Genomic DNA, 27,218 nt, shown 5'->3' on the forward strand with positions numbered 1-27,218 from the left:
ATTATTTTGTTGGGTTATTTTTTAACCTTCATTAGATTATTTATTAATAACTCAACTTGTTGAGTTCAATATTTGGTGCTTTGTGGGGTTATTTTCAACCCAAGCTCATTCTAAAAACTTAGCCCCATGGATGGCCGCATTTCGTTTTTTTAAAGTGAACGCTACAGGGCGGTGTGACGCAGCTCCTATTCGCACTCGCAGGCTGAGCTGACGGCTCACCTCCTCTGTGTGGAGGGCTTTCCCACCGCAACTAGTTTTTCCGGTTAGCTCGTCATGTTACGTCAGCGTAGTGGAGGCCCGGAGGAGCCAGCCATGTTCGATCACCGGGATCGAGTCCGGGGAAGAGCGGTTCCAGAAATCAGGTAAGACAAAAACAGAATCTAAAAAATAAAGCGGACGAGTTCGTAATGGGGCGTGAATGCGGTAAAGTTCGAAAACGCGGTCAAAATCAGACGAGGGCTTTTCTTATTCTGCGCGGCTTTTGAAAATCGTCGCTTGGATTTAGGGAAGAAGGAGGAGGAGAAGGGTCGCCGGCCGCCCAGTCAATCGCTCAGTCATTCATTCAGTCAGTCGGTCAGTTGGACAGACAGTCACTCGACATCGGCCTCCGGCGGCTTTTTACACGATAACAGCGCGGGCGCGGACACAAAAACTACACAATTACGTACCTCCAGGGACATATTTCTCGGTCTCCAGAAACGTCCGCGGGGCTATGTTTCCAGAATGAGCCTGGGTTAGTTATTTTAACCTTTATTTGGTTATCTATTAAATAACTCAACCAGCTGGGTTAAAATTTTGAATCTTTAATATGCGTGTGTAATGTTGTTTTTGCATTATAACGTTTATTTAAGCTATAACGGAATAATATTGTAATTTTTAAAAATGAAATTACCTCTCCATGTTGTGTTTTTATATCCGTTTCACCATCCAAGACCATCTTTTAGAAGCGTTTGGATGTGGTTAAACTGTATTGTATATTGTGGACACTGAGTGAAGCCTGCTGCAGCTGCTGGACAGTCTCTACAGTACACAGAGCTCCATATTCTGCTCAGTCAACACATGATGTTCTGCTTGCATAGTTTATATCTGTCTGCAAATTGTTCTGTTTCTTCATTGTTTGTGTTCTTATTTTATTTTACCAAGTGTCTGGAACTAAAATGTAATGGAAAAAAGCATTTTCAATATTTTTGAAAACTGTTTACACAGCCATAGTTATAAAATTAATAGTAGCACTAGTAATAGTAATACCAGAACGGAGAAAAAATATAATTTAATCAAAATAACACAATGCAATGGGTTAAACTGTATAACCTAATGCATTAGGATAAAATAACCCCTAGTTGGGAAGGTGCTATAAAAACCTATTGTTTTGTTATATGTTGGGGTATTTTTAACCCAACTATTTTAACTGAGTATATATTTAAATTATTAAAACTTTCATCAACAACAACACAATCAGGGTTCTCTGTGCTGTTAGTTATAAACAATGCTTCTGGATTTTGTGCTGTTGAATTTTTTATTATGATTATAAATGTGGTAGAGTGTCTTTATGACAGTTTTCTAATTTTTTAATTACCTAAATTAAACAAAAATAAACAATTTATTTCCTCACTCCACTGCCAGATGCTTGTGTACTTGTATATTCTGTCATTCGGCTTCTCCAGTAGATTAATCTTGATTTAGGCAAGGCGAGTTTATTTCTATAGCACATTTCATACGCAATGGGAATTAAAAAGTGCTGAGTTACTTTACATAATTGACATACTTAACTGAAAGCTACTTTACATAAACAAGAATATTGTGGTCGCCACAGCGGAATGAACCGCCAACTATTCCTGATAGGGTTGGGCGATGTCGACTGATTTGGCATTTTACAATGTCTAGTGTGAAACATCGTGATGGACAATGGCATCGACAGCATTGGCGGAAGAGAATTAATTAATATGATTAATTATTTAATTCATAACAAATTAATTATTTGTAGCCTACTTCAACTACCTGACCCGCGTGGTCTTTGTTTTATCCATAAACAAATCATAAATAAATAAAGATAAGTTACATGCAAATTACCACCTGTCAATCACTTTTTCCGCAGGAGGATGGTCGGTAAATAAGCTGCAACCAACAGTGTCTGAGGTTTTCCCTAAAATTACTAAGTACAAGTGTGAAAGTGAAAGACTGAAGCAGTGTACTGACGCTGTGACACGCTACCTGATAGATTCAAAAGACCAAAGAGTCGTCAGATATGCAGACTCTAAAATGCAATTTTAATACAAAGATGTAATGCAAAGGGTTTGCGACAATGGCGGGGTGGAGGATCGCCGATGCCAGCTCAGCATCGTGTTGTCTATTGGCCATTAACGATGGACGATGGCATCAACTATCAGCCCAACCCTAATTCCTGAATATGTTTTCCACAGCAGATACCCTTCCAGCCGCAACCCAGTACTGGGAAACACCCGTTCACATTTATACACCACAGCCAATATGTTTTCCACAGCAGATGCCCTTTCAGCTGCAACCCAGTAGTGGGTAACATCCATACACACTCCTTCACACACACATACACATACTCATACACTACAGCCAATTTAGTCCATCAATTCCCCTATAGCGCATGTGTTTGGACTGTGGGGCAGCAATTGGTGGAAACCCATGCCAACATGGGGAGAACTCCAAACAGAAATGCCAACTGGCCCAGTCGGGACTCGAACCAGCGACCTTCTTGCAGTGCTAATCACTAAGCCCACATAAAATACACATATAAGAAAAAAATAACAACAAAGACTAAAAATGGTTCAAACATGTTCAGTGTTTAAGAACCTTTAGATGTTGCACTGAAAAACGAGACTAATAATTTAGTTTGCAGCATGCGAGTGATGTGATGTCCTTCCAGCCTGTTCTATCGCAGCACACACACAAACACACACACACACACACACACACACACACACACACACACTGTACAGGTGAGATTTACTGTGTGTGTGTGTGTGTGTGTGTTTACCTGTTTACCAGTCTCCGTTCATCCATCTGTGACAGTGGCACCCTCTACCAAACCCCACAATCCTCTCTGCTGACGCTCTTATCACCTCAAACAGACCCAGGCGACGACGCCCATCTCACCCTGTGTGTGTGTGTTTCCAGTCTCCATCTGCAGGGACTTTCTATGGAGTTTCTAATCACTGTCCTCTGTTTGTTGGCACAGTGAAAAGGGCACAAATACACATTACCTACAGATATACAACACACATGTGCACACACACACACACACACACTCCCGCAGTCCAAGTGGAACACTAGTATTGCTCAGAAATTGCTATTTCAAAATTTATAAACATTTAGAGTTATTTGTTTGGAATAATTGTGATTAAATTGTTTTTAGTTTTTTCAGTTCACTAAATGCTGAATTCATTTGGTCAATAAAACAGTAAAAACCATAAATGTATTTACAAAAGTGATTTATTTCTGTCACTGAATGCTGAATTTACAGCCTTTTCTTCCTCATGATCAGTGTCTTGTGACCCTATAATACTTTAATGATCAAGAAGATCAAGGTCTTATTATGATATTATTACTATTAATACATTCATATTTTTGTGGGAAAATATCACCATACTGTATATATTACCATTCCAAAGTTTCAAGTAAGTAATTACTTATTTTAAAAAAGAATTACTACTTTTATTCAGCAGTAATGTATTAAATAGGCGGCACGGTGACTCAGTGGTTAGCACTGTGGCCCCACAGCAAGAAGGTCGCTGGTTTGACTTCCGGCTGGACCAGTTGCCATTTCTGTATGGAGTTTGCATGTTCTCCCCATGTTGGTGTGGGTTTCCTCTGGGTGCTCCGGTTTCCCCCTGAGTTTTCCCCACAAACACATGAGCTATGGGGAAATTGATGAACTAAAATGGACCGTAGAGCCCTGATGAATAAAGGAACTAAGCCGAAGAAAAATGAATGAATGAAAATCAAAAGTGACAGTTGAGACATTTCAAATTTTTAAATACAAAAGAATTCTATTTCAAATAAGAGCTGCTCCTTTGAAGTTTCTATTGACCAAAGACTCCAGAAAGATACAATGTATCAAAACTCCAACAAATGACTTCTGAAGGATCATGTGACCCTGAATAGCGGAGTGATGATGCTGTAGGTGAAACAATAGTAAAACTTGACTTTAAGTACCAATTCTCATTATTAAAGGTGCAGTATGAAAGAATGACACCCAGTTGTTGAGCTAGGTATTGCACTACAAAATCAAAACACTTTTTCTATGAAAATTAAGGTTGCCCGATAAACAACACTAACAGGAATGAACGTGGCTGACTAATAAACCTACACCATATCCTAGCTACAAGCGACTTATCTGAAATTTCTATTTTATTTTTGTCTATTTCTTCCATATGAACAACAGCATAAACTTCTATGATAATGATCACCTCAGGTGTTGATCATGTGCTTTATTAAGTGTTAAATGCTACAAATGTGAGTTTGAATGTTTATTTTACATGACATTTATTGCCATACTACTGAAAGCAGCAGCATAGAGTTCACCGCAGATCTTGAACATAAAATAAACATCGCCTATAGTTTGAACTGTGCCTCAGCGCAAACCAACAATTATCAGTCACTCAGATTTGCTTTTAATAACATTAAAGAGATTGAATATGCATTAACTAGATTATAGGCCTTACCATTTCTTTAGAGCGCATTGCAATACTCTGCTTCTTAATGGCTGCTATTTAAATGAACCTGTCGCATTGCATTGCCGCAGTTCTCCTATAGCGCATGTGCTTGGAGAACATGCAAACTCCACAGAGAAACGCCAACTCACCCAGCCAGGACTCGAACCAGCGACCTTCTTGCTGTGAGGTGACAGTGCTAACCATTTTTAATGTTAACATTTGTAATATATATATATATATATATATATATATATATATATATATATATATATATATATTTCTTTTGCTAATTAAAATCCAGGTCATTTAATTCTATGTCTTATTCTATACCCCCAATCCTATCTAAACACGGCAACTATCCTAACAGCTACTAATACAAAGTAAAAAGTTGGGTGTTTACTGAGCTCTTATTGGTTAGGGGTTTGTTAATAGTGAGAATTGTACCTTAAAATAATAACACAAATCCTTTCGATGCATCAAAATTCAGCCTTGGTGTGCAGACAAAACCCACAATATTATTTAAAGTAAATAAAGATTATTAAAGTATGTCTTGGATTAGTGCAGTAGAATGTCATGTTTAATTCAACACAGCGCTTGACATTTCTTTGTAATTATTTGTGAAATGTACTCTGTGCGTAAACAGTTTCAGTGTAAATGTTTAGTCATTCTGCACCACCTGAAGTTTGATGATGGATTCACTCTTTAAACTCAGCAGCAGCTCTTGAGCTCAAGACTAAATCCTGATAAATTAGAGGAGTTTATAAGAGCGTCACATCTATTATAGCCAAATCCATCTCCCTACAGTTCCTCGTCCTTCTGCTCTTTACTTCTTTCTTTTCCTTTTTTTCAGCATCCTCTGAGATCTTGGCATTCGTTATTGCAGCGCTTTAATGCTGGTTAATAATAACACCAAAATCTGTTCTTGAATGTCATCTCCGACTGGCATCTTCTCACTGTCCATTTCATCACATGGCAACATAATTAAGCTCTCCAGCAAAAACAAATGCATATGTTTCTCGTCTGTCTTTGCAGCGGGAAATTAAATCTGCAACTTTCAGATTGAAAAACGATGCTGGCAGAAGATTAAGATGAATTTCCTTTGATTAGGCTGAATTGTTGCCAGCGTTTACATTTGCATCTCCTCATTTAGCAGATGCTTTTATCAAAAGCGACTTACAAATGAGGAATATTACAGCGCAAGCGATTCATCACCGGGAGACAGTAGCATTAAAAAATACTGCAGTAACATACATGTCCTGCCAAACTTCTCTACGTATTCACTTCATAACAAAGTGACGCACAACAATGAGCAGATGCAGCCGTCTGTGGCCTTTAGCACCGATTCACTGGAAAAGCACCACATTTATTAAAGTTTAATAGAGTCTTTACAGTCTTCTGCACTTCAGCCCAAGAGAGAGAGACCTTATTGATCAATATTTCAGTGTAACCTTCCCATCTCACTGTCCTGCAGTCTAAACACACTTCTGTTTACTACACACACACTTCACACTTTTGTTCATTTCTACATATATATTGTGATTTGTTTTTTAAATTGGCACCTATATTCTGATTATAACCCCAAACTTAAAAAATAATTTTATTTCCATCTATATTCTGATTAAATACACCAAAAATTAGTTTCATTTTCATCTATAATCTGATCAATACACCAGTCTTTGGTTTATTTCCTAGCTACTCTATACAATACATGAAGTTTTAATTTAATTCCTTTCCATATTCTGATTAAATAAGCCAACTTTTACATCTTAATTCCTCTCTATATTCTGTTTAAATACACCAGATTTTACACTTGAATTCCTCTCTATATTCTGATTAATATATGTCAAATTTTACAATTTAATTCCCATCTAAATTATGATTACATACAGTTAAAGTCAGAATTATTATCTCCCCCCGTTTATTTTAGTTTAACTGAGAGAAGATTGCTTCAACACATTTCTAAGCATAATAGTTTTAATAACTCATTTCTAATAACTGATTTATTTTCACTTTGTCATGATGACAGTAAATAATATTTTACTATATATATTTTTAAGACACTTCTATACAGCTTAAAGTGACAGTTAAAGGCTTAACTAGGTTAATTAGGTCAATCAGGCAGGTTAGGGAAATTAGGCAATGATGGTTTGTTCTGTAGACTATCAAAAAAAAAAAATAGCCTAAAGGGGCTAATAATAATGGTGATGGTAATAATGGTGTTTAAAAAATTAAAAACTGCTTTTATACTAACTGAAATAAAACAAATAAGACTTTCTCCAGGAGAAAAAATATTATCTGACGCACTGTGAAAATGTCCTTGCTGTTAAACATCATTTAGGAAATATTAAAAAAAAGAAAAAAAAAATCAATGGTGGGCGAATAATTCTGACTTCAACTTTACACAAATTTTTTGTTTAATTCCTCTCTATATTCTGATTAAATACACCAGATTTTATATCTTAAATCCTCTCTGTATTCTGATTAAATACACTCAAGTTTAATTCCTCTCTATTGACCTTATTCTAAAATGCGGAAGTGCGCCTGTTTTCGCGATTGTCTTAGAAATTCCGATTCAGTCGCCTATGGGAGAAATGACTAGGAATAATAAACGGCAGAAAACGGTCAAACTACTTGCTCTACAAACAAATGTTTGCATGACTAAACAGACCAAGAAGAATAATATAATAAGGAAATATCAAATTGCAACATCAAGCAGCGTAATGAGCAGTTTTTAACGTCAAAAAATGAATGGAAGTGAATGAGACCGGAAGCCTCGAGCCAAAAAGATTCAAATGGCTGCGCCCGCTCGTCTGCGGAGAATAAGGTCAATATTTCAGATTAAATACACCAATTGTTTGTTGAATTCCTACCTATATTTTGATTTAATACACTAGATTTGTATAGTTTAATTTCTCAGAAAATTAATTGCTATTTATTTTCTGATTAAATACACCAAAGATCGGATTAATTCTTATCTATATTTCAAATTAAATGCCTTAAATTTAACAGTTCAATTTCTATTTATTTTCTAAATTAATACAACAAGTTTTACAGTTTAACTCTTACTTTTTTCTGATTATTCACAAAATTTGACAGTTTAATTCCTCTATATATTCTGATTAATGCCGATTTCCTGTTTAATCCTAACTATATTTTGATTAAATACACATAATTGTACAGGTTAATTGATATCTATATTCTGATTACACCAGATTAAAATGTTTCCCCTTATCTTTAGCTCAGTTTTATTAAGCTGTTTGTACATCTAACATTTTTCACCTGGTTTATATGACATTTTATTTCTAAAAGCATACAGTTCTGCATATGTACTTTTCTCTCTCTGTTGTGACCAAACAGATGTAAGCTTTAATTGTATAACTTTTATTGTTGTTTTAATGAATTGTACTAATTTTGTTCAGCACTTTGATTATAAACCTTGCTTACTTTACTTACCAATGTTAACAAAATCAAACAATGTTTCTCCAAAGTTCAGATTTCTGTCCTGGAATAGTATGCAAATTAGAGCCTATTTAATTATTTAATGCCTTGCCTGCATATTTAAACAACATTGCCTGAACTTGTAAAACAAAACAACCACCTTAATGCACTGTGATTAATCAACTCTGGAAGTGTGTTGATTAATATTTGCACTGTGTTCACCTGTGGTGTCTTCCCTCATTGTAAAAACAGTTTTAGCAGCGTAATCACATCAGATGATATTGCTTCTGCTTTATTCAGCCTGAGCACATTGCGTTGTAGGACACAATATGCTGCATCGGTCAGTGTGTCTTTGCATGTATTTACTGGCATGTCAGTTTTTTTGCCAAGTACGATGTGATCCTGGATTAACATCTATGCAACATAATTTTTGTTGGAAAATGTAATCCATACCTATTCCCTACCCTGGAGCCCAAAATTGTAGGTAGAAGTGCATAACCCTAACCGTAAGCCCACACCTAACCTAAACTGATCTCTTAATTTAGATTGGCTGATTGGAATGTTGTTCCAGGATCAACATAGATGTTAATCCAGGAACATGTCCTACTTGGTGAAATCAGGTTGGCATGTTTATTGTATCAACATGTGAATTAACTGGTTCAAAACAGTTGGTCAGCAAAAATAATGCAAAATTGAGGTTAATTGTGTCTAATTAGGAGATGACTATACATGCATTCATTTCTACTTGCCTTGATTACTGCAACTCTCTTTTCACCAGTCTTAGCAATTCATGCTTAAACAGGGTTTCTGCAGGTTTCAAAAAGCCCTCTAGTAATCGAGTTTGAGACCTATGCTCTAAGCAAACAGACACCAAATATATAAGTAGACATTTTCACGCCATCTCCAGAGACTAAATCACTGAGGAATATCCACAAGATAAATGTAAACATCACTGAATTGTTGCCCTGACAGGGACAAGTTTAAATGATCTATATGTGGAATTAAATGCAGTATATGGATGACAGTAATCTCTGTTTTGTTCTGTCGATATGTGCTCCAAATAATCACAGAATCGTGAAACAGATGGAAATATGAGAGGAATGTACTACATTTCTATGGAGATCAGTGTTTTTTGGTCTCCTCACAGGTCATGTGAGTGAAAACTTCCATTTTTTGTTGTACTCGTAATCTATTTTCATTTCTTATTCTTGATTCTGCTTTGTACGTACACTTAATTTTGATATTTTGTTTGTATCTTAGTCACGTTGTTATTATTTATTTAGTCCAGCGAGGGAAGTAGTGGCCTGTTTTATTATTTTTAGGGGAGTCTAGGTAAGATCTCTCCTTGAGAGCAGGTGTAGTCCCGATATTGTTCTTTAGCTGCCCTACCTGCTTAATGCATTATTTGGTTTGATAAATTTGTTGTTTCTTGTGTTTAATTACAACATTTATTAAAAAATACTGACGAGGACGACAATTTTCAAGCGCCCGGTGTATTTTTTTTCATGCCTTAATTTGAATGATCCAGATTTGGTTTTTGTGTCATAACTGTGTGTTGTTGTACCTTGCATCTTGGTCTTGGGTTTGCCACAGGGTTTGGTGGCGCTGACTGTGTTTGGACAGTTAGCATCCATCAGCGCTCGCTTTAGCACTCCAGTGCGAGTCTTCATTCCTGTGGTCGAATCACACTCTCCCCATGCCTGGAAATCATACTTACACTCACCTGCGCAAGACAAAACACACAAAACACCACAAAAGAGCGTTTGGGTTTGGACATAAAAATACACCTCAAATGTATAATCAAAACAAGCATGTGCACCTTTCAGAGTCAAAAATAATCTGTACATAATATATTTGATATGACATTAATAAACTGGGAATTATATTAGTAAATTAACCTCTAAAACACGTTCGGCACTGGACATGTTTACATGAATGTACAACTATCGACAAACCCCTGCAGCATGAAACATTGATCAATTCTTCAGATTCAAACAGACCTGAAATGTGAAAAATATGAATCCCATATAAGGGTTAACACAAGTTTTTGTTCTCAGTGTAAATGATTCATCGCAGCATGTAATTTTGAGGAAACAGAAGTATACAGGGAAACTTTCACCATGCAATAACTCCCAAAGTTCAAAACCTCGCTTTTTTCTTATTGAATATCCTGTTTCACTCGGATGTACATCAGATTATAGCAGTAAAACGGGTTGCAAACTTCACAAGGGAAAAGCAAACACAACTCAGACTACATTAAATACAGGTTCACTCACAACGAGGTTTGTTGCAGCGCACGGTTTGCTTTGTGAGGTGAATTATTGGCTGCCGAGAGCATGAGAACATCGAAATGCAATTTCACACGATAAACAATTTAGGTCTTGTGTTGGCTTGGCACTTGACGTGCAATGTAAAATCTGGATCCCGAAGCAAAAACAACTGAGAAGGTCTAATCTACAGTATACTAGGGTTTCTTTATATTATCTCTCTTCCCACAATACAAAAAGGTATTTCTAACGTAGAGTTATTGTCTTGTTTCAAGTCCAGATATTTACTAAATCAAGTAGCCTATTCTAGACAAGTAAAAAAAACTGACAATCTAAAACAAATATTGCATAACAGGGCTAATAATATTAAGCCTTAAAATGGCTTAAAACAACTTAAAACTGCTTTTATTCCAACCGAAATAAAAAAATAAGACTTTCTCCAGAAGAAAAAATAGAGGAAATACTGTAAAAAAAATTCCTAAGTTTGTTCAACATCATTTGGTAAATATTTAAAACACACACAGGAGGGCGAATAATTTTGACTTTATATCTGGACTAGAAAGAAGACAAAGACTCACAGTAAGAAAAGCATTTCTACAGTGCACTTCATCTTTCATTCATTCCTTCAGTGCATCGCAGAGATTTCTCGTGGTCTCCGCTGGAATGGATGGGGGTTAAACTGCTTCAATCAAGCACAAAATTGTCTCTAATGACATATTTAAAGGCAGAGAGAATGTAATTACATGCAGTAGCCCTCCGGCTGAATGGCCGCTGTCCTGAAACGAGACCCTCAAAAAATGAGGCCGGTGTGAAATAGAGCTCTTATAACTCCGGAGAAGAAATTCTGCAGCGTTTCGACGCTAAACTACACTGACACGGCTGCTGAACTACACAGAAATACAGCGAGGATTCATCACTCAACATTTAGTGTGATCATGTTTTATTAAGTCTGTGATTTTGATGTTCATTCGGAGTCTTACAGGCTCACAGGGAGAGGCTTCTTAGAGAAACACCCCACAGTTTCAGTGTTTGTTGATAGTTTATGTGCATACCTACAAATCCCAAGGGAAGGTGGCATATGCTCACTCACTCACTCACACACACACACACACACACACACACACACACACACACACACACACACACACACACACACACACACACTTTGGTATATTCTGCCAGCTTGTTTCTGGCTCTCGCTGCAGTCGTGTCATTTCTAAGGACAGAATTCTGTGGGAATATCCATCTTGTTACTCCTCAACACAGGATTATTCACAGTGTGAGTGTGTTAGTGTTGTGATTATTACCATTTTTCAAGATAAACCACAGCAAACTTTCAGAGAGTAAGATTATCATATCTAACTTTCATTATCATTAGAACCATGATTGATTATCGCGATTTTGAAAACTCACTGTAAATCCTGTAACATTGAAATTAACTAATCATAATAATTAGCTGTGGCCTCTCAGCAAGAAGGTCGCTGGTTGGAATCCCGACAGGGTCAGTTGGCATTTCAGTGTGAAGTTTGCATGTTCCCCCCATGCTAGTGTGGTTTTCCTCAGGGGGCTCCGGTTTCCCCCACAGTCCAAACACATGTGCTATAGGGGAATTGATTCATTAAATTGGCCGTAGTGTATGAGTGTGTGTGAATGAGAGTGTATAGGCATTCCTCATTGCAGGATTGCAGCTGGAAGTGCATCCTCAGTGTAAAACATATGCAGGAACAGTTGATGGTTCATTCTGCTGTGGCGACCGCTGATAAATAAGAGACTAAGCTGAGGGGAAAATTAACAATTGGCTGCAAAGTAAAAGCTTGTTTTTATAGATAACTAATACACACACACAAACATATATATATATATATATATATATATATATATATATATATATATATATATATAGTTAAAGTATACTGTATTCTTTTCATTTAAAGTGTGTTTTGCACATTATTAACTATATTGAGCTAAAGCTTGACTTAAAATTAAACAGAATTTTTTTTTTTTTTAATTGGTTAGAAAAATTGCTACAAGATATTTTCGTCAGCTTTAGTGAAAAACAAGGTAAACATGGATCCCTGTGAGGTAGTTTTCAAGTGCAGGCAAAGCAATCAATACATCCAATAAGAAAATCCAATGTACCCATAAAAACACAAAATCCAATGTACACTAAATAACACAAACACACAAAAAACTAATCTAAAATGCAGGGATCCATGTTCATGTTGTTTTTCCACCAAAGTGCATTAAGTTGAAAACTTTATTTGTGTTCATTTTAGATATAAAGATTGGTGGAATACTTTAATCCTCAAGCATACCTTATACTGTAGCCCTTAATCTTTCCCTAGTGGACATTTTTGGGCTCAAATGTAAACTTAATTTTTTAAACGAATTTCATATCACTGCCTTTGAAAAAAAAATCTAGCAATTCAGGAGGAAACCCACACCATGACGGGGAGAACATGCAAACTCCACACAGAAATGCCAACTGACCCAGCCTGGGCTTGAACTAGTGACCTTCTTGCTGTGAGGCAACAGTGCTAACCACTGAGCCACCATGCCATCCCTAGCAATTCATGTATTTTTTAATTTTTAGAAATGTTTATTTAAATACCTCTAAAAGTTCCTCTAAATTACCTCTGAAATGTTTAATTCCTTTAAAAAATGCATTTAAATACAAAATCTCCCATTAATTTACGACGGGACAAATTATGGAGTTATAAAGAGGACTTAACATTGCTTGCTCAAATGCCAAACTTATAAAAGGGAGCAATGTCTTAAACCACCCAGATTAAAAAAAGCAAAAAAAGAAAATGATTTAGCCCAATTATTTAAGTTAGATGTTTACATAAAAAAATATGCTTATTGTTTATGTTACAGGTAAAATATTTATTTTACTTCAGCAAAAACATTACTGCAGTCAGTTCAGACCAACCAATGTAATTTAATGTGTTTATTTATATAGTGCATTTATCGTGTATGGCACTGGTCTCAAACTCAATTTTGAGCACAGTTTAGCTCCAACCACCTCCAACTCACACCTGCTCAATAGTCTTTAATAGTACTGAACACTTTACTTAGATCAGTTGTTTTTGAATAGGGTTGGAGCAAAACTGTGCAGAGCTGCGGCCCTCCCGGAATCGAGTTTGCAATCTATGGTGTATGAATATACACACAAAGCGGTTCACCATTATGGGGGGGGGGGTCTCTCCACACCACCACCAGTGTGCAGCATCCACCTGGATGATACAACTGCAGCCACAGGACAACAGTGCCAGTGCTTCACCACACACCAGCTATAAGTGGAGAGACAGTCAAAAAGCCAATTTAGTGGATGGGGATGATTGGGAGGCCATGATGGGTAATGGTGGATATAGGGTCGATGAAGAGAATTTGGCCAGGACACAGGGATTACACCCCTTACTCTTTACGAGAAGTGCTATTGGATTTTTAATGACCACAGAGAGTCAGAACCACAGTTTAACGTCTCATCTGAAAGATGGTGCTCACTGACAGTATAGTGTCCCCTTTGCTATACTGGGGCATTAGGACTCACACGGAGCGCAAGTTGAGTGCCCACTGCTGGCCACACAAACACCACTTCCAGTAATAGAATCAAAACCTAAAAAACTGATATGAAATTTTAATCTCAGTATATATTTCTAGTGTGTGTGTGTGTGTGTGTGTGTGTGTGTGTATTCTGCACTAAAAAAGTCTTCCTGCCTTAAAAGTCCCCCCATCTTACATCAGTCAAACTGGCCACAAAATACTTAATTTAAACTTTGCATAACTTACATAAATTAGTTTAAACCTGATTATTATTATATTAAAATAAGTTTTAAATAAAGTAAATTTAAAATAAGCAACATAAAAATATTCGTTGTCTTGACTTTGTGTCATTGATTTTTTTACAGTGTGTGTTTTTCTGACTTCCCACCTCCAAACTGCTTCTTCCAGTTGCATGGGATTTTGCAGCGCTGGGTTTTGATGGTCTGTTTGCAGTCATTGCCGGAGCGTGTGCCCTCTCTGGTTCCCAATCCGCAGTCGCCCTCATTGGCCACACACACACTCCACTGCCACTCTCCACAGTCCGATTTACGCTCTTTCTTACCTGTCAAGAGTCGGAGAACACACACAGATTCATTTCACAGCGCCATGTGCAGAAGAGAGAATGTGTGTGGGCAGCATATTGTGATATAATGCAGAACTGTGGGATAATATAGAGGTGTGTGGGGTAATACTGAGCACTGAGAAGTACTGTAAAGCAGCAGGGTGAAATTTAGATCAATTTATAGCAATATAGAGTAATAAAGATGATGTGTGTCATGATACAGAGTAGGCATGCAGAGTCTATTGTTTCAGCATTGATATTGCAATGTGATACAACAGTTACATCTCAAGGATGTTCAGTGTGGACTCTGGATTATAGATTAATAGATCCGTAGTTCAGAAAACATATGGCTTTTTATATTGCACGTGTTTTTAAGGTCTGTGAGCATTTCAAGTTTAAAGCATTCGGGCACAAGAAATCGTTAATATAAAAAAGATTAATTACTAATTTATATGATAAAGATTATACAGTGATATCATTATTAAATTCATTATTCAATATCTCTATATTCAGTTGTTGGACTTTCATTTATTTCATTTGTATCTTTGCAATATCATATCTATCTATGCTTATAATTAGTGCTATATTTTACTAGCAGATGCACCAACAAAATCATCTTAATCATTTAAAAATAATAAATACTTTACAAATAGACTAATTCAAGTCATGGTATGCACATTGCAGTCTAAATCTCAAAAATGATACGTTACTTTAGTGATATGTATATATTAATAGAGTACAATTGTACAGGTATATTGTAATAGATTTGTATAGGGTACTGTTAAGCAGTATATAGAGCAGTATATGGTAATATAGAACAGCATAAGGTAACATTAGCCAGTGTATGCTGTAGCAGTGTAAGTGATATAGAGCTGGCTATAACAGTGTTGGGTAATATAGAGCAGTGTAGGGTAATGTATAGCAGAAAGATGTAATATAAAGCAGTAAGTGGTAATATAGAGCAGTAAATGGTAATATAGAGCAGTGTGGAGAAGTACAGAGCAGAGTATGATACAATAAAGAATTATATAGTATATAGAGCAGTGTGGAGTAATATAGAGCATAGTATGCTACAATAGAACACTGTGGGGTATTTTAGAGCAGTAAGTGGTAATACAGAGCAATAAATGGTCATATAGAGCAGTGTGGAGTAATGCAGAGGAGAGTATGGTACAATAAAGCAATGTGGGGTAATATAGAGCAGTAAGTGGTAGTATAGAACTGTAAATGGTAATTTAGAGCAGAGTGGAGTAATTTAGAGCAGAGTATGGTACAATACAGCATTATATGGTAAAAAAGAGCACTGTGGTGTAATATAGAACAAAAAAGTGGTAATGTAGAGCAGTTAGTTGTAATATAGAGCAGTAAATGGTAATATAGAGCAGTAAATGGTAATATAGAGCAGCAAATGGTAATATAGAGCAGTAAATGGTAATACAGAGCAGTAAATGGTTATATAGAGCAGTAAATGGCAATATAGAACAGTAAATAGTAATACAGAGCAGTAAATGGTAATATAGAGCAGTAAATTATAATATAGAGCTGTAATGGTATTATTAAACAGTAAATGATAGAGCATTAAATGGTAATATAGAGCAGTAAAAGGTAATACAGAGCAGTAAATGGTAATATAGAGCAGTAAATGGTAATATGGGGCAGGTGTGGGGTGATGTAGAGCAGAATATGGTAATATAGAGCAGTGTATGATAATATACAGCAGTAAATGGTAATGTAGAGCAGTAAATGTTAATATAGAGCAGTTTGAAGTAATACAGAGCATTAAATGGTTATACAGAGCAGTTAATGGTAATATAGAGCAGTAAATGGTAATATTGAACAGTAAATGGTTAAATTGAGCAGTAATCGGTAATATATAGCAGTAAATGGTAATATAGAGCAGTCTGGGGTAATATGAAGCACTGTGGGCAAAAATGGAGCAGCGCACATGATATAAAGCAGTATATGGAGATAAAGACCTGTCTGGTTTATTATGGAGTGTGTGGGTGAATACAGGAGTATGGGGTAATGTTCCGATACCTTGTTTTTCTGTTTTCCCACCATCTGCAAGTGTCGCTGTGACAGTCAGGAGGGCTAATAAAGCCACACACACCCACTGCTGCTGCATGCTGGGAAAAAAATCAAAATAAATGCACATTATGAGTATGGCTCATAATACAATAACACACAGCTCACAAATATCAACCTGTAAATGCTTCATCAACATACACCCAGAGACCCTCTCTCTCTTTTTCTTTTGGTCTTTCTCTCTCTGTGTCTCAGGAGGAAAAGTAAAGGTGGATTGAATAATTAGAAAGCAATTTTATCCCAAACGCTCGGCTGCACTTCAGTTACAGTAGCGGTGCAGCCCATCGGCGACATCACCTCCATTTCAATTACTTATGAGCCTCCCTCTCTCCTTTTCTCTTCCTATTTCTGGTTGGCTGATTTCCTGCTGTGCCCATAAGCATTGGCTCGCTGGACTCTTTTTTTTTCACAGTTCTGCTTCATGTTAAAGCCATTTTCTCTCATCGAGTCTCTAGAAAATGGAAATCTGTCAATAACACGTGTCCCGGTCGAAATTCAGCAAAAAATAGATTACAATGAAACATTTGTGTTCACATGTCTCCCAATTTTACATAATCAAACATCATTACTGAGAATGACAATAGAGCAGTGTAGAGTAATAAAGAGCAGCATGGGTAATACAGATGGATTTGGGGTATTATAGAGTAGTATAAGGTACTACAGTATAGCATGTGGTAATATAGATGACAAAATAAGGAATAATGTAAGTGATATAAAGTATTATGGGGTAATACAGATGGTGTTAAAAAACTGGCAGCCAAGACTGCTTTTCAATAATTGCATTAAGATTTAAATAATGCCATTAACAACAATGAACAGCAGATTTACAGTGCTGCTATTATTTTCATGCTCTTTCTTACCTGTCAAGAGTCGGTGCACACACACACACACACACTCATTTTATTTTGTTTAATATTTGCAATAGTGCATAAAAGCTGTCTTACTTTCACATTTGTGGATCCTGTGTATGATCTCAACAAAAACTGCAGTCTGAAATGGCTGGAATAGAGGTATATACTTGATTAATAAAAATAATAGTAAATAATGGGTTTATTATTATGCAATGTGTTTGATTTGTTTGTTCTCATAAACCTCAAACTACATTGACCCCCTCGTAATATAAAATAAAATTAATAAAGAACTTAATTAAGAACTTTACATATGTAGTAGGTATTTGCCATAGAGCTTTTAATATGTGTGACCCTTGCACAGGTACAATACCTTGGATTTTTTTCTCTTTAATGCCAAAAATCATTAGAAAATACATTACATATCAGGTTCCACAAATTACATTTAGTGAATTTCCCACTGTAAATATATGAACAATCAATTTTTGATTAGTAATGTACAAGGGTAAGAACTCCATTTGCACAATTTTAAAAGGTGACAAATTATGTTCAATCCTAACAAAACATACAGGAAAAGCTATTTATTCAACTTCTAGGTGATGTATAAATCTAATAAATAAATAAATAAATAAAACGCTTATGGCCAATAATAAATATTATTGATATAAATTATAGTTCAATAATAAAAAAATAATTTTATAAAAATATATTTTTAGAACAGCTATGACAAATTCAGGACTCCAGCTGTTGTGCTGAACTGTTATGAAAATAGATGCATGTGATGCTTCTAAAAGATTCGTCTCATGATTTCCGCCTCTGTATCAGAGCTAATCATGGTGAAATCACACTTAAAATTGACTGGTGTTGTGGACCAGGGTGACAAATATATAGAGCTCAGTAACAAAATCATTTTATAACAGCTACAGTATGAGAAATACAGTAATAATATGAATTACAGTACAGAATGTGCTGAAGTGTTATGAAAATAGATGCATGTGATACTTCTGAGGGATTCGTCTCATGGTTCCAAACAAAACATACATGAAAAAGCTATTCATTTAGCTTTTAAGTAATGCATACATCTCAACTGTAATAGATACACTTAAAACTGACTGGTTTTGTGATTCAGGGTGACTTATATAGAGTTAAAAATGTATATTTTAAAACAGCTATGAGAACTACAGGACTCCATCTGCAAAACACCCAAATGAACAATGAGAATTTCAGTACAGACTGTGCTGAACTGTTTTGAAAATAGATGCATGTGATGCTTCTGAGAGATTCGTCTCATGGTTTCTGTCTCTATCACAGCTAATCACGGTGAAATCACACTTGAAACTGACTGGTTTTGTGGGTCAGGTTGACAAAGAGAGTTAAAAAAATAATAATTATAACAGCTATGAAAATACAGGACACCAGCTGCCCATATGAACTACACTAATGAGAATTTCAGTACAGACTGTGCTGAAGTGTTATGAAAATAGATGGATGAGATGTTTCCGAAAGATTCATCTCATGGTTTCTGTCTCTATCAGAGCTAATCAGGATGAAATCACACTTAAAATTGACTGGTTGTGTGGGTCAGGATGACTTACTGTAAATAGAGTTCAATAACAAAATCATTTTATAACAGCTACAGTATGAGAGAAACTCCAGCTGCAAAACACCCATATGAACAACAATAATGAGAATTTCAGTACAGAATGTGCTGAACTGTTATGAAAATAGATGCATGTGATGCTTCTGAGAAATTCGTCTCATGGTTTCTGTCTCTATCAGAGCTAATCACGGTGGACGTGTCTCTGGCGGGCCGGTGTGAGCAGCAGGCGCTCACACACACCTGAGCTGTTCCACTTCAGACACACTGTGAAATCGCCAGTGCCACATAATAACCGTGATTTCAGTCAGACGGGCAAAAACCTGCCAATCAAAGACTCATGAGTCATGACATATAAAGCAGTTCGGATCGTTAAAACATAATCTGCCCTCCAAACCCTGATTAGCAACACTGCAAGTGAATCTGTGATACGGGATGAGAGAGAGGATTAGCCTTGAGTGAAGTGACAGGAGCAATGAGATTTGAGGACTAGACAGCAGGTTGAGGTGCCATGTAGAGTCTAATTCAATACCCAGTGTCGACCCAACTCCCGCAAACATGACGCAAGACTGCATTTCCCTCATACAAATGCAACACTCTCCTATCCCAAATGCACCAACTTTGGAACACTTCAAACAAGCGATTAAGACGTAGCTGGATTTTAATTGGAGTATCTTATATTATTTTTATGTTTATTAATTATAAACCTTTAAACCATAAATGAAACCTGTGAGCTTAATAATGCATTATTATTATTATTAAACAAGTAAATTGAAATGGAATCAAACTAAAGTAACTAGCTTTGTAAATAACACACGTTAGTACACAACATATGAGCATTATTAAACAATACTATATAAACTCCTGCAAACATGATGCATGACTGCATTTCCCTTATACAAATTCAACACTCTCATTTTCGAAATGCACAAACTTAGGATCACTTCAATTAATTGATTAAGCCAATTATTATTAGAGAAGAAACATTAAAATGGCATTAATTCAAGCTAACCTGCTTTTTTAATATCACGTTAGTAGATACACAACATATGTGCATTAATAATCAATACTATATAAACTCCTGCAAACATGACGCATGACTGCACCAATTTTGGGTCACTTGAAAAAAATATTAAGGTGAATTTATTTAAGCTTGTTTTTTAATTGATGGTGCACTTTGTGCTATTTGTATGTGTCCATTTCCTATGAAGCTTTGGTTTTCAGAAAATGCAATATTATTATTTAATAATATTATTGTTGTAAAAGTAAAAATAAAACAGAATTAATTCTAGCTAGCCTGATTTTAGAGCCCTGCGTTTGAACACAAGCCTGTCGGGTCCAGCTTTTTAGGCCCCTAGGGCTAGGTTTTGGGCCAATTTTCTTGTCATAGCTACCACGCATATCGGGGTTTCGGGCCTGCTTAAGACAAAACCTTAAAAAAACTAAGATTAATGAGATTAAATGTGTGCAGTACGGAAGTGCTAGTGATGCCTTGCGTATGGAGATTTCCAGCCATGTGCAATGGAGAACATAAAGAGAAAAATGGCCAATAGCGAACTTAAAACAAAAAAATGTGGGAGGAAAGGCAAATTTCTGGTCAACTTTTCAAATAGTGACAACTTTAAATGTTGAGCCAACTAGTTATGCACAATACACAACTTTATTAAATTCACTGTGGATAACATGCTGCTTGGATATCGACTAAAACTTACATTTAGAAAAAAACAACAACAAAAAAACACCCATATGAACTACAATAATGAGATTATCAGTACAAAATGTGCTGAACTGTTATGAAAATAAATGCATATGATGCTTCTGAGAGATTCGTCTCATGGTTTCTGTCTCTTTTAGCGCTAATCACAGTGAAATCACATTAAAACTGACTGGTTTTGTGGTTCAGGGTGACACATGGAGAGTTAAAAAATAATAATTATAACAGCTATGAGAAATACAGGACTCCAGCTGAAAAACACCCATATGAACTTCAATATTGAGAGTTTCAGTAAAGATGTGCTGAACTGTTATGAAAATAGATGCATGTGATGCTTCTGAAAGATTCATCTCATGGTTTCTGTCTCTATCAGAGCTAATCACGGTGGATGGTGCAATGGAGAACATAAAGAGAGAAATTGCCAATGGCGAACTGAAAACTGTGAAAAACGCCAGAGGAAAAGCAAACTTCTGGTCGACTTTTCAAACAGAAACAACTTTAAATGTTGAGCCAACTGGTGATGCACAATGCACAGCTTGAGTTAACTCACTGTTGGCAGCATGCCGCTTGGATATCGATGTCACTTAAAAAACTAAAACTTACATTAAAAACAAACAAACAAACAAAAAAACTCCAAACATTTCTCTAAATTATTCTAAAAAAAAAAAAAAAAAAAAAAAACATCAGCTTTCTATTAAATTCAAATCTGGTTTAATGGCTGTAACAGTATAAGCTGTTTGGCAGAAAAAACAGGCTTCGGGTCAAAACTTTTGATGAGCTGCTGGACAAGGGCCAGGATACAGCCTGTGCGTCTTGGGCAAGGGCCGGGCTAGAGCTTAGATTTAAGGCCCGTGCAGGGCTCTATATGCTTTTTTAATAATACACATAAGTACATACACAAGATTTGTGCATTAATCAATTCTATTTAAACTTGCTATTAAAGGGGGTTGTTGCTAGATCGGATACGTTTGCGGCCGGAAGTTAACAAGAATCATTTCTATTATTTATGAAATTTCCCATTTATTGTATTTTATTAACGTCTAACCCCACCCCAATCCTAAACCCAACTGTCCCAGTAACGTAAAAACAGTAGATGTACAGAGTATTATTTATGTTAACTAACCCTAAACCCAACCGTCACAGTACTGTAAAAATATTAATGATTGTTATACAGCGTCATTAAAAAATGCTGCTATATTAATGTGCATATCACACTTCCGTCCAGCTGCATATCCAATCTTGACTTTACCATTAAAGGGGCAAAGTGTAGGATTCACACCTAGTGATTGAACACTTCTTACAACAACTGGGCACAGGTTGCCAGATTGAAGACACAAAAATGAGCAAAGATCAAGCATTACAAATGTAAGCAGTTATTGTTCACTTTTGTAATATTTGTATTATTTGCTAATTAAAAAACACCTCACGTGGATTTTTATAGCTCTGCATCTCAATTTGGAGGCTGCAATTGTCCTCCATTTTCAGCTATGTCCGCATACATTGATTCATCTTCAGGACTGAAATTAAACACTGTTTTGCTCCAAGGCAACCCTGGGTGCTAAAATATAATTGGTTAAATTGGCAGTGGGCGGAGTCACAGATCAAAACAAAGACAGACATTCCGAAATGGAACGCACATTCTCAAAGCAGAATAACTGACTTCAACATTGTTTATAGATAAACATGTATGTTCACTCAGCATGTTTCTTAAATATCTGCAAACATGTTCTGGCATTTTTATGCTTTACATGAGTCAAAAACTTAAATACAAGACATTTAATAATACATAACATTATCCAATGGAAGTAAGCTGTTTTTCTGTGGATGTGTGAGACTTCAGATTCATTAGCAGCTACAGGGAGATAATTAGTGGAATAATAAAGTGCAGTAAATGGTAAAACTTTTGGCGCTACACTCCAGTGTTGGCAAGCAACAGCACTTCGCACTATCAAGAAGCAAAACAAGCTGTTTTGTACAGCTATAGCGAACGACACACACAATAAATGTACAATTGGCTGCATGCATTCCAACATGGAAAATAAGGTATATATAGTAGTAATGGTTGCCAGCATGTTATTATATGGTTGCTAAGGAGTGCTAGTTGGTCATTAGCATTTTATTATTTGGTTGCTAAGGAGTTCTAGCTGGTCACTAGGTCATTACTATGTTGTTTGGAAGCAATCCCAGGTGGTTGATGGGGCATTGCCATGTGATTGCTTAAATGTTCTAGGTGTTCACAGGAGCTTTCTACTACAGTATGTTATTGGTAACGTGCTAAAACTGATACAGTAATTATTATGATTAATATTACTTATAACATTTTTTAAAAAGATAATGACAAAGAAATAGTGAATGAACTAATTTTTCCACTGATAAAAGCTTGCACTGTGAATGCAAGTGCTAATAAAACGTACCAATTCAGCCATTTCAATTGATTCGACTCATCAAATCTGAATTTTTTCCGATGCTGCTAGACAGATATCATGAATATCTTCACGTTTAACCTCTGCAGACCCTAAAGGAAGTCCACTAGTGTCACATGACAAACGACTGGTGCTTTCTTACAAACCCCTCCAGAATGAAGACCTGAGGGGGGTCGTGTGTGTGTGTGTGTGCATGAGTGTGTGCACTGAGGTAAAGCTGTTATCCCGCTCTAACACTCCATTAGCTCATTGATCAGTGTAAAAGCAGGAGGGGGAGAGTGACAGTGTGATCCATCAGAGCGAAACATGCGCGCACACACACAAAAGAGAGCTGTACTCGTCCTCAATTGACAGATTTCTGTAAGGCTGCTGCATTGGCTCTTAAAGGGACGGCTCACACAGAAAGCCAAACACTGTTATCTTCTACTCAACTACACGTCACACAAAACGAGTGCGATTTTCTTCTGTAAAACATAAGAGCTGCTTTTCTATGGTATGACAGTGAACGGCCAGTGATCAATGGCTGTCAAGATCCAAAGGCTCTCCAAAAAATTTTGGGGGTCTGTTCCCAAATAAATCTTTCGTCTAAAAAATAATAATTAAATGCAACAAAAATGAAAATTACTCCATACTTTACACACTCGTATAATCTACTTGCCTTTAAAAGTTTATCCTCACACTTTCATGCTGTATAATGCTGTTGAGTAGTGACATTAGTTTTGAAACTTCCAAAACTATCTAAATCCATCGTCAAACTTACAACACCACGGGGTTAACATGTGTCTTACGAAGCAGATCCATGTGTTTATCTAAATATTCTAGACTCAAATGACTTCCGGTGTGCAGCAAATGCAGATTATGTATGACTGACATACAATATTTGACGAATAACACATTCATAATGCAAGCTCCAGGAATAGACGTCTCACAGAAACCACTTACCACACAATTTGTTTACCACAGAGGATGATGACCAGCAAGAAAATTAGTGTTTTAATGTTATACTATAATGATATACAGTTTATTACTCTTTCAATGTCAAGTGCATGTGTCTAGCTGTCTTACATCCTATATGTCAGTTGCACATAACAAGCATTTGCATTGAGCCCAAAGTCATTAATTTAAAAAATAATAATATTTTTGTAACAAAAACACATGAATTTGGCTCACAAGACATGCGTTAACCCTCTGGCGGTTTAATTCATACGTTTTAAAGCTTTAAATAATGGCCACAACCATACACAGCATGGAAATGCCAAGCTAGAGTCAGAATTTTTTTGCCGTTGAACAAAAAAACACAGAAGAAAGTAGGGATGTCCAGATCTGATCACGGGATTGGAAATCGGGCCCGATCACGTAGTTTCAGGCTCAATAGGAATCGAACGTTACCTCCTAATCAGGACTCGAATATTTATGCTCATTATTTTTGAACATCTATAGTTTTGCGGTGGCACAGAGTTAGACCTATTTCTTGACTTAACACAGAAACAGCAACGCATGCAACAAGACATCAAATTGTTGCAGAGACGCTATTGGTTAAATGCCGGCAAAGTAGAACATGGAAGCAGCTTGAAGCTGAAAGCGTGAGCATGTCTGCGACCTGGAGGTATTATAAAGTTGATGATGACAACATTGCCATAGCAAACTGTGAGATATGTAAACTTGGGATTGCCTGCTGGGTATTTTAAGTTGAGGTGCTGTTTGTTTTTATATTAGATTTGTTTTATATTTAATGCTGCACTTAAGTCCAAAAGAGTTGATGTTATTTATTAACTGATTGTTCAAGCGACCTCACAGAAGTGCTCTGTTTGTTAACAGAGTTGTTGAATGCTAAAATAAGACATCCTGGATCTGTTTCTTCGCTCTTCTTTATTTTTTTTTAATGTATTATAGAAGTATCCGATTGGGTTTTGATATCAGCTGATACTTAAAATCAAATGCCTCGGACTCAAGGGTAAAAAGCCTGATACATCCCCAGTAGAAAGTCACATACACTAAATACAGTTTGAGGGTAAATAATGGAGTAATGTTTCTTTTTTGGCTTTTATTCTCTAAACTCTTTTATTTACTCATCCTCTAGCCGTTCATCTTCAGAACAAAGTTATTTTAGATAAAATTCACGAGTTTACACTCATTGACTGACTAGAATAATCTGTCAATGATTCTATTTCATTGACTGAAATAGAATTTGGCGTGCTGTCCAGGAAGTGGCCTCTGAGCTTGGGAAGACACCCTGACTCGTGTTATTCCCCTTATCAGGATAGAGAAAGACAGGTTCCGAGCGCAATATCTAGCCCGGCTCCAGAACACTCCCCCCTCAGATTATAGTAGGTATCGGGTTTAAAAGTGTGGAGCTGGGGTAGTGGAGGGATACTGAAGTCAAGAGAAAGCGGAGGTATGACGTGTTTGACAATTTATCTGGGTTTGGTCTTGAGCTGATTGGATAATAGAATGATTGTCTGTGATGAATTAAGCAGGTCGCACACCAGAAGCGGCGCTCGGCGGCGCGCCGCGCAGCACCACGCAGCGCCATGTATTTTAGAATTCTAAACATAGGTTTCTATCAGGATACACACACCGCCGCCGCAAGTCGGCGGCTGTCGGCGGCGCCCGGCGACGGCTCAGGACGTAGTTCATTTTTCAGCCGCACCACAGAGCGCCATCTGATTAGTTTCATGTTAAATATCATTCGAATGTGCGCGTCTGGTGTGTGATACTTTAATCTGTCATGTATGCGCCGTGTCGCGGCGCCGAGCGGCGCTTGTGGTGTGCGACCTGCTTTAGCCTCATCAAAGACTGATCGTGCTCCTCCCGAAACCTGTTTATAAAACATTACTATAAGAGCTCCCTCATCTTTAACAAGTGTCCCGAGACACTCAAAGTCCAGAAAATAAACCAAAACACTCCATGAGACTTTAGTGATTTATACAAAGCTCCAAGAACCCTTTCATGCACCAAAACAAACTAAAAAATGACTTGTTTACCTTTGTCTTCCACATCAAGTCAATGTGCGCATTTACTATGGGAAGTACAATGTTTTTGTGTTGCACTGCTTACTCAATACATCGTAAATTGTTGTTTTGAAACAGTCATTTCAACGCCTTCAAAGTTCCTGAACGGTTTCTCATTTTGCGTGACCTTCTGCATCAGACATTGAGCCAGTGATGCTGGAAACGAGCTGAGATTTGACTTCAGAAGGCCTGGAATAGAGTGTAAATCTTACTTGCTGCTCTTCTGAAAGCTCTCTGTATGATGCTGTGTTTTCCTCCGCGCTGTGATTGACAGGGTTTTATCCATGCTGAGTTTGGCTTGGAGAGGGAAAAGCTTCATGCCTGATCCAGCTACTCTGACTCAGACCCAAACCCGGATTTGTTGGGTTCTAGGTGTTTGTTTCAGTGATCAGGAGGTGGAGCTTACTGAACCCTGCTGTGATGCAGAAACCAGCCAAAAAGTCATGCAATGCGATCTCCGGAGGAATGAAGTGGAGTAAACAGAGTCTGCAACAAGCACAGTCAACTTTCAATAAATTACTACACTGTACTATACTGTGCCTCCAGCTAACAAGCAACGCTCTCAGAACATTTTGGCATGGCTTTTTAAGAAGCATAAATAAACATTATTTGAGTAACTTTCAGACCTGGAGCCTCAATCCTAAAACATGCAAACACACAGATTTGACTTTAGAGCGTGTGTCCACTAAATTCCAATGCAATTAATAATTAAAGCTGCAAGCAGCGATGAAAAGGAACTTGCACCCTGGCTCACCGCAGTGGACAATAATAATTTAATAATAATTTAAGCTGATTAATATTGAAAATCCTAAAAAAATCATTGATTTATGGCAAACTTCCTTCTATCATAAGATGGCGCAATGACTCAATACTGGCATGCAGATGTCTTCAGGTAAGGAATGTGAATTTTCAGGCAGGTCTGATTTATAAGTACTTCCTCCTCCATGGTGAAACACTGAACTGTTAGTCCACCACGGACACACCCTTCGGGGAAACCTCTAGATCTTCACAGTTTAACATTACATAGGCCTTTGGATTATAC

At 36.8% G+C, this 27,218-nt stretch overlaps 1 protein-coding gene across 1 annotated transcript in view; it reads right to left on the reverse strand.

Moving 5' to 3' along the window:
- Positions 1–27,218, reverse strand: part of ptn (pleiotrophin) — a 59,024-nt gene that overhangs the window by 6,046 nt on the left and 25,760 nt on the right. The window contains 3 exon segments of the mRNA NM_001003981.2: positions 9,688–9,846; positions 14,325–14,498; positions 16,536–16,624. Of these exon segments, the coding sequence (NP_001003981.2) occupies positions 9,688–9,846; positions 14,325–14,498; positions 16,536–16,623 (421 nt within the window). The 5' untranslated portion in view covers position 16,624.

Source organism: Danio rerio, chromosome 4 (assembly GCF_049306965.1).
Source record: "Danio rerio strain Tuebingen ecotype United States chromosome 4, GRCz12tu, whole genome shotgun sequence".
In the NCBI taxonomy this organism is placed as follows: Eukaryota; Metazoa; Chordata; class Actinopteri; order Cypriniformes; family Danionidae; genus Danio; species Danio rerio.